Source organism: Amblyraja radiata, chromosome 3, assembly GCF_010909765.2.
Source record: "Amblyraja radiata isolate CabotCenter1 chromosome 3, sAmbRad1.1.pri, whole genome shotgun sequence".
NCBI classification, from domain to species: domain Eukaryota; kingdom Metazoa; phylum Chordata; class Chondrichthyes; order Rajiformes; family Rajidae; genus Amblyraja; species Amblyraja radiata.
In genome coordinates this window covers 114,126,426-114,141,896 of record NC_045958.1, presented here as the reverse complement: position 1 = coordinate 114,141,896, position 15,471 = coordinate 114,126,426, and the positions used below count along the sequence as shown (strand labels likewise).

General features: G+C 41.9%; 1 protein-coding gene across 2 annotated transcripts in view; it reads left to right on the top strand.

Moving 5' to 3' along the window:
* The window catches only part of iqgap2 (IQ motif containing GTPase activating protein 2), a 306,105-nt gene extending 293,679 nt beyond the window's left edge, over nucleotides 1-12,426 (top strand). For both annotated transcript variants that reach the window (XM_033018621.1, XM_033018622.1), the window contains 5 exons: nucleotides 91-303; nucleotides 2,047-2,207; nucleotides 5,975-6,118; nucleotides 9,725-9,833; nucleotides 11,738-12,426. In XM_033018621.1, the coding sequence (XP_032874512.1) occupies nucleotides 91-303; nucleotides 2,047-2,207; nucleotides 5,975-6,118; nucleotides 9,725-9,833; nucleotides 11,738-11,851 (741 nt within the window). In that variant the 3' untranslated portion in view covers nucleotides 11,852-12,426. The remainder of the gene's footprint in view (nucleotides 1-90; nucleotides 304-2,046; nucleotides 2,208-5,974; nucleotides 6,119-9,724; nucleotides 9,834-11,737) is intronic.
* Nucleotides 12,427-15,471: the final 3,045 nt, after the last annotated feature.

Genomic DNA, 15,471 nt, shown 5'->3' with positions numbered 1-15,471 from the left:
ATAGCATTGGTCGTGAATGAATGTTAACAGTTGATTTGTTATTCTGTATGCAAGACAATTAATTGCTGTAACTCATTTGCACCTTGTCAGGAAGCCAACTACTTGAAAGTGGTGGAAATGCATGCCCTGCAGGATGCCAAAGTTCCGGATAAAATGAAACACAATCAGTTGGACGTCGAGGATGGGCAGCTCCCCCTCGAACAGAAAAAGAGGAAAATCCAAAGGAATCTGCGTACACTGGAACAAGCTGGCCTGGTCTCAGTGACGAATAAATACCAAGAGCTGATCAATGACATTGCAAAGGTATACAGAGAAGAAGATCGATGTTTGACTTGCCATGCCCTGCCCACCTCTATTTCTATCATCCACACAATTTCAAATGTGTTGGAGCTTCTGACTGCTGCAGTGAATGAGACCCAGCTTCCTATTGCCTCCCTACACCTCGATGTTGCTCCTTAAAACCAGTAACTTTGTCCAAGTTCTTAGTCATCTGCCCTAACTTCTCCTTGCATGGCTCGGTGTCAAATTTTATTTGATTGAGGCTTTTTAATTGGGATTTTTTTTTCCCCGAAGATGTTCCCCCATTCACAATCAGCTTCTTAAAAACAAATTTTCAGATGTCACAAAGAGATCAGATCAAAAGATAGCCAATGTCAAGTTGAACGCCATATGCATGAACACAGTGCAGTCTGAAGACCCTGAACATCATCCACACCTTCTATCCAAAGATGCGACTGTCCTGCTGAGTTACTCCAGCATTTTGTGTCTATCTTCGGTGTAAACCAGCATCTGCACTTCCTTCCGACATAACACTGTGTTGTACAAATACTATTTAAATCTTGCCTGCAGCAGCATCACAGATGCTTAGACTCACGACACACAGAACATAAATTATACATGAATTATCATAATTTATACATAAAATTAGCATCAATAATTTTAAATTATTATAAATTATCCATCACTGTGCAAAGAAATGTTTTTATAAAAAACAAGATAATAACGAAGGGATGTGCGAAAAATCCTTTTCGTTGCACAGTGCATGGATATAATAACTGGCTGTAGAGGCTCATTCAGAGAATTTAATTTGCAGAGCTATGGGGGAAAAAGTGCGATTGTTTACATGGTTCTACAGGGAAACACACCAGACATAATGGGCAAATGCCTACCTTCATTTCCAGTCTGAATCCGCAAAGCCACTTTAGGCTATTGAAAAGAAAAAACTCAGTCTAACTTACTGCAGCTAGTGCAGGAACTGCAGATGCTAGTTTACACCAAAGAAAGACACAAAATACTGGAGTAACTCAGCGGGACAGGCGGCATCTCTGGAGAGAAGGAATGGGTGATGTTTTGGGTCAAGACCCTTCTTCAGACTGACCCGATACGTCACTCATTCCTTCTCCCCAGAGATGCTGTCTGTCCCGCTGAGTTACTCCAGCATTTTGTGTCTAATGCAGACCAGTAAATCTGTCTTTCACTCTACACTCTGTGTGCCTGTGCTTTGACCCAGGATACTGATCTCAAGTTTCTGGAAACTACCCATGTAACACCATGTAACTGTTTAAAATGTACAATTTCTCTTCGTTGTCGCCCCTTTTTGCTGATAAGCATTAAATACCCTGTTTAAAATGTGTTTTCAAATCAAGCCCTTGTTAAATACTCTTTTTGTCGTAAAGTCTCACAGTATGAAAACAGGCCCTTCAGCCCAACTTGCCCACACTGACCAACATGCCCATCTACACTGGTCCCATCTGCCTGTGTTTGGGTCATGCCCCTAAAAACCTATCATATCCACATACCTGTCTAAATATTTCTTAAACGTTGCCATAGTACCAGCCTCAACTACCTCTGGCAGCTCGTTGCATATACCCGCCACCCTTTGTGTGGAAGATGTTACACCTCAGGTTCCTTGCCGTCCCCCTCATCTTAAACCTACGTCTGCTGGTTCTCAATTCCCCTACTCTGGCCAAGAGACTCTGGATAAGAGACACCGTGCGTCTACCCAATCTATTCCTCTCATGATTATGTACCGATTTTGTGTTTCAGGATATTCGAAACCAGAGAAGATATCGGCAGCATCGCAAGGCCGAACTTGTAAAAATACAGCAGACTTTGAGCGCACTTAATTCAAAATTCAAGTTTTATGAAGAACAGAATAATTATTATAATACCTATATCAAAACGTGCCTGGACAACTTAACAAGAAAGTACGCACAAGCTTTGATTCAGAATGTTTTAAGTCAGGAGGCATTAGTTTTGATTCCAAAATTTAGAATGGTGTTGGGGTGGATTTTTTTTAGCCAGAGCATGGCACGGTGGCGCAGCGGTAGAGTTGCTGCCTGACAGCGCTGGTAGCGCCAGGGACCCGGGGTTCGATTTGGACTACGGGTGTGTCTGTACAGAGTTTGTACATTCTCCCCGTGGCCCTCCGAGATCTTCGGTTTCCTCCCACACTCCAAAGATGTACAGGTATGTAGGTTAATTGGCTTGGTGTGTGTGTAAATTGTCCCTAGTGTGTGTAGGAGAGTGTTAATGTCAGACCAACTTAAGAACATCCTCGAGAGGGAAGGTGAGCAGCATTAAGTAGTTGTACATGTAGGCACAAATGACGTGGGTAAAAAGAGGAACGTGACTATAGAGAACTAGGTAGGAGGCTGAAAAGCAGGTGGTTATCTCTGGGATGCTTCCAGTACCTCATGCTAGTGAGGGTAGGAACAGTCAGATAGGGGATCTGAATGTGGGGCTGAGGAGTTGGTGCAGGGGGCAGGGGATTCGATTTCTAGATCACTGGGATCTCTTCTGGGACGGGGAGGAACTGTACAAAAGGCACGGGTTGCACAGGTGGGTTTGCTAGTGGTACACGGATGGGTTTAAACTGAACATTGGGGGTGGAGTGAACAAGGTGGAAGTGTACGCGTGCAGTTAACGGGAAAGAGAGAGTAGGTAAGGTCACGTTTAAACTAACAGGGCAGGGGGATCAGAACTAACGCAAGGAGACAGAGGGACATAAAAGGAGGACAGAAGGGAAAGGTAGAAGGGGGATAAGAAAAACTAACCTGTAAGCTTCGTGCCTTAATGCGAGGAGCATTTGTAATAAGGTGGGTGAATTGAATGCGCAGTTAGTAGTTAAGGAACATGATATAGTTAGAATTACGGAGACATGGCTCCAGGGGGACCAAGGCTGGGAGCTAAAATGCAGGAGTATTCGATATTCAGGAAGGATAGACAGAAAGGAAGAGGGGGTGGGGCAGCTTTGCTGGTTAAAGAGGAGATTAATGCAATAGCAAGGAGAGACATTAGCTTGGATGCTGTAGAATTGGTATGGGTAGAACTGAGAAAAATAGCCACGGGCAGAAAACGCTTGTTGAAGCTGTATACAGACCACCAAGCTGCAGGTGGGAGGTTGGGGATAGCATCAAGCAGGAAATTGGGGATGCATGTAGCAAAGGTACAGCAGTTATCATGGGTGACTTTAATCTACATATAGATTTGGCCAACCTAATTGGTAACAGTGCTGAGGAGGAATATTTCCTGGAATGTATAAGGGATGGTTTTTTAAACCAATATGTAGAAGAACCGACTAGAGGGCCGGCCATCCTAGACTGGATATTGTGTAATGAGGAAGGATTAGTTAGCGATCTTGTTGTGCAAAGCCCCTTGGGCAACAGTGACCATAATATGGTGGAATTCTGCATTACGATGAAGAGTGACACGGTTAATTCAGAGACTAGGGTCCTGAACTTAAAGAAAGGAGACTTTGAAGGTATGAAACAGGAATTGGCTAGGATAGACTGGCAAATTATACTTAAAGGGGGTGACGTTGGAGATGCAATGGCAAATATTTAAAGATCGCATGAATGAACTCCAAAAATTGTTCATCCCTGTCTGGCGACAAAATAAAACGGGAGAAGGCGGCTCAACCGTGGCTAACGAGGGAAATCAAGGATCGTGTTAAATCCAAGGAAAAGACATATCAATTGGCCAGAGGAAGCAGCAAACCGGAGGTCTGGGAGAAATTTACAACTCAACAGTGGAGGACAAAGCAGTTCATTAAGAGGGGGGGGGAAAGCATGAAAGAAAGCTTGTGGGGAATACAGAAACTGACTGTAAAAGCTTTTTTAGATTTGTAAAAATGAAAAGATTTGTGAAGACAAATGTAGGTCCCTTACAAACAGTGGCAGGCGAATTTATAATGGGAAACAAGGAAATGGCAGAACAGTTAAACGAGTACTTTGGTTCTGTCTTCACTAAGGAAGACACAAACAATCTCCCAGAAATACTAGGGGACCGAGGATCTAGTGGAAGCGAGGAACTGAAGGGAATCCACATTAGTCAGGAAATGGTGTTAGGTAAACTGTTGGGACTGAAGGCAGATAAATCCCCAGGGCCTGATGGTCTGCATCCCAGAGTACTCAAGGAGGTGGCCCTAAAAATCGTGGATGCATTGGTGATGATTTTTCAATATTCTCTCGACTCTGGAGCAGTTCCTGTGGACTGGAGGGTAGCTAATGTAGCTCCACTTTTTAAGAAAGGAGGGAGAGAGAAAACGGGGAATTATAGACCAGTTAGCCTTACATTGGCCTGATGGTCTGCATCCCAGAGTACTCAAGGAGGTGGCCCTAAAAATCATGGATGTATTGGTGATGATTTTTCAATATTCTCTCGACTCTGGAGCAGTTCCTGTGGACTGGAGGGTAGCTAATGTAGCTCCACTTTTTAAGAAAGGAGGGAGAGAGAAAACGGGGAATTATAGACCAGTTAGCCTTACATTGGTAGTGGGGAAGATGCTTGAGTCGATTGTTAAAGATGAAATAGTGGCGCATTTGGAAATCAATGACAGGATCGGTCAAAGTCTGCATGGATTTATGAAGAGGAAATCATGCTTGACTAATCTTCTGGAAGTTTTTGAAGATGTAACAAGTAGAATGAATAAAGGAGAGCCAGTGGATGTGGTGTATCTGGACTTTCAAAAAGCCTTTGACAAAGTCCCACACAAGAGATTAGTGTGCAAAATGAGAGCACATGGTATTGGGGGTATGGTATTTACTGGGATAGAGAACTGATTGGCAGACAGGAAGCAAAGAGTAGGAATTAATGCATCCTTTTCAGAATGACAGGCAGTGACTAGTGGGGTGCCACAAGGCTCGGTGCTGGGACCCCAGTTATTTACAATATACCAGTGGAGACCAATTCACTGGATGTTTTCAAGAGAGCGTTAGATTTAGCTCTTAGGACTAAAGGAATCAAGGGATATGGGGAAAAAGTGGGAACGGGGTACTGATTTTAGATGATTGACCATATTGAATGGCGGTGCTGGCTCGAAGCGCCGAATGGCCAACCACAGCACCTGTTTTTTTATGTTTCTAATGTACGGGGATTGCTGGTCAATGCAGACTCGGTTGGCCGAAGGGCCTGTTTCCACGCTGTATCGCTAAACGAATCTAAAAAGAGAGTGGCGAATCTGTGGAGTTCATTGCCACAGACTAAGTCTTAGGTTAGTTCCTGATTAGTAAGGGTGGCAAAGGTTTTGGAGAGATTGGTGTTGAGTGGGAAAAATAGATTGAATGACAGTGCAGGCTCGATGGGCTGAAAGGCCTAATTCTGCTCGTATGTCTTCTGGTCAATTCAGTAAACAGTTCTGTACTTAGGAAGTTTGGTGAACTATATGTGCCGTTCTCTGTACAAGGTGTTGGCTAAATGCTTTGTTAAGGGCCTGTCCCACTTAGGCGTCATTTGCGTGTCACGCAGATGGCGCGCGAAGATTTTGTACATCCCAAAATCTTGGGGCGCCGCGCGAGACCCTGCCTACTTCACCACGCACCATGCGCGCGTAATGCGCATCACGTGCGCGGCACGGCGCGCGGGACGTGCGTTGTGACGCGTAAATGATGTCACGCAAATTCCGCCCAAGTGGGACAGGCCCTTTACTTCCTTTAGTTGTCATTCAATGAAGAATCTTCTTGATGAATTACAGGAATGTCAGAAGATCAATAAAATTGGATGGCAAAGGGGAAGAAAAGGGCAACAAGAAAATGAAACAGTCAACTTTGCGATACACGGCCGCTCGTTTGCATGAGAAAGGCGTGCTTCTGGAAATTGATGGACTGCAGTCCAACCAGTGAGTAGTTCATCCTTATCTCATACCTTTTTATCTTTTCATCTCCCGCCTTTGTCCAACTATCAGGCTGCCAAAAATCCCCCTCACATGTATCCACCTATCACGTGCCAGGCTTTGTCCTGCCCCATTTCCAGCTCTCTCACTTCCCCCCTTTCCCCCCCCCCCCACTACAATCAGTCTGATGAAGGCCCCTGCTTGGCCAGCCTTCAATGCAACACATCATTGAAGCATGCCCTCAACAAAGACTCAAAGGAGGACTTGTCACCCTTCATACAGCAGATCAAGAGGCAACTGCTTGGCTAAAGGACTTTGCATTCGCTAAATAAATAAATAAATTTGTCACATGTACCGAGGTTCAGTGAAATTCATTTCTGAATACATTTCAGTACAAGTATCACTATACATAAGCTCAGGGGTGACCCCGCTTTTGTGGTTGTAGCACCTAGACTGTGGAACAGCATCCCTCTTCTCATCAGAACTGCCCCCTCCGTCATTAAGTCTAGACTTAAAACTTATTTCTACTCACAAGCGTTTCTTGAGGTCCTCTGAGGGAGTATGTATTTATTTATGTATGTATTGTTAGATCTATGTACCACTGTATGTAGCACGTTAGTACCTGCACTGATGTAAAGCACCTTGGGCAACGAGAGTTGTTTTTATATGTGCTATAGAAATTGACTTGGATACATCTCAGATAAGCATCTCAGGTGCAGCATAAGTGTATAGTAGCGGTACACTGAGACCGTGTACAGCATCGCCAGTTTGGTGCCATTAACAAGTCCCAGTGAGTGGAGGGAACTTGACCTGACCATGAAGGGCTGTTGTCCTGGTGGCATTGCAGAGATGCTGCCTGACCCGCTGAGCTACTCCAGAACTTTGTGGGGGGTTTTTGTGAAGCAACGTCTCCTGATCCTTGCCTCTTGTCAATAGCTACTGAAAATAATTAAATCTTAATCAGCAGTGAAATGATTCCAAACTGTATTATCTTAGTATTTTGGACATCTGTTTATTTTATAGCAACCCAATTGAAATAATATGTGAGCATTGTTCTTGAAATACTTTAGAACCAAATATATAGATTGAGGGCTTTCTGTTACACGTCAGCTCAGCTCTCACTTGTTTAGAGATGAATACTTGTTTCCATTCCGTCTGAAAATATATACGTGTATAAGATTCCAATTGAACTAGTTTATTTTAGTCTATTGTCACGTGTACGGAGACAGAACAAATGCTTGGTCTGCATTGTACGATACAATAGAACTTTATTTATCCCAGGAGGGAAATTGATCTGCCAACAGTCATAAAAACACAAATACTCGATCCATTCACTTAACTACATAATTGCATAAAGAAATTGCATTAAGATGGCGCAGCAGTACAGTTGCTGCCTTACAGCACCAGAGACCTGGTTTCGATTCTGACCATAGGTGCTGTCGTACGGAGTTTGTACGTTCTCCCTGTGACGGTGTGCATTTTCTCCAGGACCTCCAGTTTCCTCCCACACTCCAAAGACATACAGGTTTGTAGGTAAATTGGCTTGGTATAACTGTAAATTGTCCCTAGTGTGTGTAGGAAAGAGTTAGAGTGCGGGGATCGCTGGCCGGCGTGGACTCAGAGGGCCGAAAGGCCTGTTTCCGTATCTCTAAACTCAAGATTCAAGAGTTTATTGTCATGTGTCCCAGATAGGACAATGAAATTCTGGCTTTGCTTCAGCACAACAGAACACCAAGTATAAACTAAACTTAAAAAGAATAACTTTGGAATATTTATTTATGAAATTAAAACTTTTACCTAACTATATATATATGTACATGTAGCATAAACACCTATTTAACTAAACTAAAGGAGTAGATATTATCTAGATTGTGCAATATGCTGCTATGTTAACTTCAATTCTGAATGTTATAACTCTATCCTTGGTTGCAAAAGTACTTAGAGGGGTATGTCTCCATATCCCTGTTGTGTTAATGGTTGTTTTATCAGCGTGCATGCTACAGCTGATGACTAATGTAACCAACTGGACAACGGTGAGATCATGTAAGCATGTGTTTATATCCAGGAAGCTGTGTTACTGAGTGAATCTACTGTAATTGCTGCAGCTTGTCTGAGTCAGGAGTCATATGGGCTCTAAAACTGAGTGCTGCTTTTAACATATAAGCATTCATTTGCAGCAATACTCAGGGAAAACTATGCTTTCCAAACTGGATTTTATTTCTGCTCACGATAAATGTATTCCAGTTATTACTTTAAAGCATTTTAAGCAAAGTGCTTTCGTTCCGCTCCAGTCGTTAGTTCACTTTTGGGAAACTAAAAGAAAGTGGTACAATTATAAGGATTTAATTAAAAATGCTAGATGTTGAAGCCCACATTAAATTGCTTTTGGTATTATCAGCGCCATGAGAAGCTTTTAAGTGAAACAAAGAGCCGATCCATCTCTTTCTATGCCAGGTCGTAATGTGCAGTATTGAGGGGGAACAAAATATCTTTCTGACCCCACTATCAATTAGCTTGAATCTGTCCTGGTTATTGATCTACCCGTTAGAAGGAACAATTTGTGCTTATCTACTTGGTCAAATCCTATTTTTTGTTTTGAGAACACAAATTAATATCTCCATTGGAACACAAAAGTGCTGGAGTGACTCAGTGGGTCAGGCAACATCTCTGACGAACATGGTTATGCGATGTTTCAGGTCGGGACCCTTCTTCAGACTCTTCTTATATCTCCGTTAACTGTTCTGTGCCTAGGGGGAAAAGGCTTCTCAACGATCCTTCCATAAGCTGGGGCACAATCCGATTCTCCTTTATCCAATTAGTTTAGTTTAGTGGGGCGGCATGGTGGTCCAGAGGTAGAGTTGCTACCCTGCAGCGCTTGAAGCGCCGGAGACCCGGGTTTGATCCTGTCCACGGGTTTGTACGTCCTCCCCGTGCCTGCGTTGGTTTTCTCCGAGAACTTCGGTTTGCTCCCATACTCCAAATACGTACAGATTTGTAGGTAAATTGACTTCATATAAGTGTAAATTGTCCCTAGTGTGTGTAGGATAGTGTTGCTGTGCGGGTATGGCGGGTTGGTGCGAACTCGGTGGGCCGAATGGCCTGTTTCCGTGCTGTATCTCTAAACTAAACCAATTGCAGAGATTAGACATTGTCTATGGAACTGATGCATTACAATGTTGAGAGCTGTACTCCTCACTCTGCATCTTCCCCTTTGCTCTCTCTCGTGTACTTGATTTAATTTATGTATGGTATAATCTGATCTAATTGGACGGGGTGCAAACAAAGCCTTGCCCCCAACCACGCTACATGTGACAATAACAATAAACATAAAACTATGTCAAGTTTATTCGGCCATTTCTCAATCACTGCTATCGTGTTTAACTCCTGCATGTGTCCCGGACCTTTGTATCACCTGACAATCCATTACTCAACCCTGATAGTATACTCTAGCTGAATCCCTGTTAGTCATTTAAGGTTTGCCCAATTTTCACTTAAACCAATTTTTATTTTGAAATATTTATAAATCTCTAATTTTGACTGCCATTTAAAATAGCACAGTCACATTGTTTTGAAGTGTTCCTGTCAGCCAATGGATTAATTTGTTTTGTCTAGGCTCAAGAATGTCCTCTTTGATATCACGCCAAGCGAGGAAGTGGGTGATTTTGAAGTCAAGGCCAAGTTCATGGGAATGGAAGTGGAAAAAGTGCAACTTCATTTTCAGGTACAAAACACATCAATCGCGATTCAAATTCATGCTTCTTATTCAAGCCTTAAATTTTACGCCGGGATGTTTTGAGAGGTTGTTTTGATTTGATCAAGTTTGCAACAGATTGTACTTGTATGGGTTTAGTCTTTGAAAGGTCACAACAAAGTTACTGGCTAAGACCTAGAAGCCACATTGGGCTATTTCCTCATAGCATATGGTATTTTCTGTTTAGTTTAGAGACTCTTTGTAGTGTGGGAGGAAACCGAAGATCATGGGGAAAACCCATGTGGTCACAGGGAGAACGTGCAAACTCCATACAGACAGCACCCCGTAGTCGGGATTGAACCCGAGTCTCTGGCGCTAAGGCAGCAACTCTACCGTTGCGCCACTGTGCCACCCACTTGTTGGAATTTTTCATTGGTGGACGTAGACTCTTATATAACACTGTCTTTTTAGTTTAACTAAACTGGCTAATCAGTGGGAGTATTTCTTCCATTTAAAGTATGAAATGTTTTATTTCTGCCCATCAGATAATTCCAACTATTAATTTATCTTAGGCTGAAATCTTAAAAGATTTTTCGCAAGTGTTTCACATATTACCATAAAATTGTGACTGAATAATCCTGTGGTTGTAACAGGATATTATTAATACTTAGTACGAATTATAGCTGTTCATGGTTCTATCTGCCTTGCCTGCCAATATAATTCCCAGTGATGGATTGGGATAGATGACAATGGGGGAAATCATCTTCATCTCAGTCATTGCTCATGATAGGGTTGGGTTGGGATTGCAATAATTCATTGTTGTTTCACAGCTCTATTGCCCTTGGGAAGGTAGTACAGGCACTGATTAGACCTTGAGCAAAAGGAACTTAAAATCTCTCAGTAGACCACCCTGATAGACTATACAAGACTCTGGTATAAGAGTGTTATACATCAGCGAGACCAAACGTAGACTGGGCAATCGTTTTGCTGAACACCTTCGCTCAGTCCGTCTGAGCCTACCTGATCTCCCAGTTGCTAAACACTAATCCTCCTTCACATTCCCACACAGACCTTTCTGTCCTAGGTCTCCTCCATTGTCAGAGTGAGGCTAAATGTAAATTGGAGGAACAACATCTCATATTTCGCTTGGGCAGTGGTATGAATATTGATTTCTCTCACTTCAAGTAACCCTGGCATTCCCTCTCTCTCCATCCCTCCCCCACCCAAGTCACACCAGCTTCTCGTTTTCACTCAACAAACGGCTAACAGTCTGAAGAAGGGTTTCGTGCCGAAACGTTGCCTATTTCCTTCGCTCCATAGATGCTGCAGCACCCGCTGAGTTTCTCCAGCATTTTTGTGTACCTGTGATTTTCCAGCATCTGCAGTTCCTTCTTAAACAGGGTGCAGAGGGTGGTGGGTATATGGACTGAGCTGCCAGCGGAGGTAGTTGAGGCAGATACTACAACAACATTTGGACAGGTACATGGATAGGAAAGGTTTAGAGGGATCTGGGCCAAACACTGGCAGGTGGGACTGGTGTAGATGGGCCACATTTGCCAGCATGGGCAAGTTGGGCCTCCGGGCCTGTGTCCGTGCCCTTATGACCCCCTGACGCCAAGTGATTATAAAGCTGAGCTCCAGACACCAAGGTTATCAATGGCTCCAGACTCAACAGTGAATCCAAGGACAGAGCAAGGGATGTGTTGCACTGGCTACGCCCTTTCCCCGGCCCCCTCCCCTCCCCTCCCCTCGGTGCCTTCATAGCTTCTGGGTTGACGATCGCTGACCAGGAAGATCATCAAACATTACAACTCCCCCGTGGTTCCCTCGTGACCTGCCAGGAAGTGGGTTGGTACATTCCAGCCCATTACGTCGGTAACGTTGACTCTGTTTAAACACGTTGGTTCATTAAAATGTTTAAATCATTTCCCCAGGACCTGCTGGAATTACAGTATGAAGGTGTGGCAGTCATGAAGATATTTGAGAAGGCTAAAGTCAACGTAAACCTGCTGGTTTTCCTGCTGAATAAGAAATTCTATGGGAAATAAACAAACCGTCCACACAGGCAGCAATCCTGACAGTCTGCCCGAAAATCTCAATCTTATCGTAGTTCAAATAAAGTATCGTGTCCTTGCACACAATGTCAGAGTCACAAAGGTATTGAAGATATCAATTGTTTTTAAGAAAGACATATCACTGTTTTCTACCATCTATTGTACTCTCTGCAAAAGTAGTAGTCTGTGCATTCTTGGTATGTTCAGAAATTCTCAATCGTGATATATCATTTTACAAAGATGACACAGGAAAATGTAAGACAAGATTCCTGTGTTTGGATCATTTGCTGTTGAGTGACTATGATTCACTGTGTGCTTAAATGGATTTTTAAGAAGATATAATTAATAAAGTAACCCTGGTTTCAAATACTTTTAGCTGGAAAATTGCACTGGCAATGAGGTAGAGTGTTCATATTCCTTTGGAGAATCTGTTTTTATGTTCCTTAGTCATTGCACTATATCATCCCGTTTTCCCCATATTCCAGAGCACTGCGCTACTATTTACTGAGACACTGGTGGTCAAAGTGCCAGTGGCCTTTGCTGATTTTCACTTACTACAGCGAAAATAAAGGAAAGTCAGGCATGTAAACAGTATGGTCACGTATTTTCTTTTAAATTCACGACAAATTTGCATTTTCAAAGCTAATTTGGTGTTAAGGGCTAACTTTTGCAATTTGGATTGTTACTTAATTAAGGAAGAGGAGATTATTTAAGCGAATCTACAGGAAAAAAAATCATACGAGGTGCCTAGAGATTATGGTTGGGAGTGTGTTGTAAACTGTCGACTATATAACTAGGCAATTCAGATGAATATAGACACAAAAAGCTGGAGTCACTCAGCGGGTCTGTCAGCATCTCTGGAGAAAAGGAACAGGTGACGTTTCAGGTCGGAACCCCCTCCTCAGACTTGTGATGAATATCCACTCCCTGTTTTCAGCGGTTTAACGCAGTCCAGGGTTAGAAAATCGGTCGAGCTGTGTTTTATTTGTTCCTGACTCGTATTCAAAGAAATGTCGTCAAAGAAGGCTTAATCTCCATAGGATGTCAAATGTACTGGAAATGTTTTCAATAATATTCATTTCAATAATATTGTACTGTATCATATTTCTGAAAGGCAGTATGAGTAATATTTAACTTCTGATCTATCTCATTTTTAAAATAAAATGCAAATCCTCATTGAGGAGAAATCGAACCTCTGGAAAAACTATCTGGTACAATAACTCAGGTGCATGTTGATACTGAAGTATGATACTTGTATAGGAAGAAAGCAATGCAATACAATTCATTATTAATCAAACTGGTTAAGACACTGCCTCGTACACTTAGTATCTGAAAAAAACATACCAGCATAGTATTTGGCCATATATGCTTCACAGCTCAAATTCCTTGACTTTCGAAAGTGAGTATTTAAACTATGGGTTACTTGATGCTCCCATTTAGTACACGCATTCATGTTGTGAATTATCTTCCCAGTAACAAGAGGCATCAAATGTTGTAACCTTTTAATGCTTGTCTTCTAACTTGACAGGAATAATTTTGCCACATACTGTGCAGGTGTAGCATAATAAATTGGTGAAATTGAGGAAAAACTGGAAATGGAAGTTTTGAAACTGCAATCACCGTAATCCTTAATTCGTGATTTTCAATTGATTTACTTTTCTAGAATGACTATACTTTTAGTTAAATCTTGAAATGAAGACGATAGAATAATGTGACCAAAATCTCTGTTCTGGGGAATTGATTTAAACTCTGAACAGAAATGGTTCCATGTTGCTTATTTAGTTGGAGAATAATTCAATTTAATCATTTATTTAAATAGTTGGCTTTGAATTCAATGTACAATTTCAGTTATGAAAACATTCCATTTAAAATATTCAATGTAAAAAGATAAAATATTATATGATTTATACAATACAAGATAATAAATATGCACTACTGCCTTAGTGGCCAAAAGTATATTTGAAGCCAATGCATACTACCTGTAGTGTGGTAACAAAGTAATGATTTGGCTATAGCAATTGATTTATGTATGTATTCTGTCAGTTCACACTGATATTTGTGCCTTTTGTACGTAAATCGCTGTCCCATTAGTGTTAGCTATTTATAGCTATTCCTTTTACAACCAAACTAGTGAAATTGTGCTTGACAACATTTTTTATGATTGTCTGCCTTTGTCAAATTGTGTAAAATAAATCTTTCTAAAGAGTCTGAGATCTTTTCACTTTTGCTTTATATCGAAAGTTCACAGGCTCGAGGAGTAGAATTAGGCCATTCAGCCCATCAAGTCTATTCCACCGTACACAAAATTGCTGGGGAAACTCAGCGGGTGCAGCAGCATCTATGGAGCGAAGGAAATAGGCGACGTTTCGGGCCGAAACCCTTCTTCAGACTACTTCAATCTATTCCACCGTTCATTTCATTGTTGATCTCTCTTTCCCTCAACCGCATTCTCCCGCCTTCTCCCCATTATTATTATTATTATTATTTTTATTAGAAGTGATGTACAATAATAATAATATAAGACATGAATAACATATTACATTTCATGTACAACTTTTTATTTTAAATTTAATAGTAGAAAAAAAAAAGGTAAGAAAAGCAGGAAATATAGAGAGAGAAAGTATTGTACAGCTCGAAAAAGAAAAGCAGCGGTGATGTGAACTAAGCAAAAAGAAAAATAGTGGAAAAGAGAAAAGAGAGAAGAAAAAAAGAAAGAAAAAGAAATTGAAAGGGATGTGCCTCCTTCATATCTTTACCCAGCTCTTTCATAGATAGATACATGATAAGGGAATAACATTTAGATCTATGGCCTCTTGTCCTCAATTCATCTACTCTAGGCAAGAGACTGTATCTACCCGATCTATTCCTCTCATGACTTTATACACATTTATAAGATCACCCCTCATCCTCCTGCACTCCAAGGAATAGAGTTCCAGCCTACGCAACCTCTCCCTATGGCTCAGACCCTCTATTCCTGGCAACATCCTCGAAGGTCCGAATGGCCTACTCCTGCACCTACTTTCTATGTTTCGATCTTCTCTGTACCTTTTACAGCTTGACAACATCTTTCCTAGAACACGGGGCCCAGAGCTAAACACAATGTACAACGTCTTATACATCTGCAACATGACCTCCCAACTTCTGCACTCATAAAGTGAGTACAGGACCATACTCATAAAATATAGTCAGACGATTACAGCAGTGAGGGGAAGATGCTGGAGTCAATTATAAATGATGAGATAGCTGAACATTTGGATAGCAGTAACAGGATCGGTCCGAGTCAGCATGGATTTACGATGGGGAAATCATGCTTGACTAATCTTCTGGAATTTCTTGAGGATGTAACTAGGAAAATGGACAAGGGAGAGCCAGTGGATGTAGTGTACCTAGACTTGTAGAAAGCATTTAACAAGATCCCACATAAGAGAATAGTAGGCAAAATTAGGGCGCATGGTATTGGGGGTAGAGTGCTGACATGGATAGAAAATTGGTTGGCAGACAGGAAACAAAGAGTAGGGGTTAACAGGTCCCTTTCAGAATGGCAGGCTGTGACTAGTGGGGTACCACAAGGCTCGGTGCTGGGACCACAGCTATTTACAATATGCATCAATGAT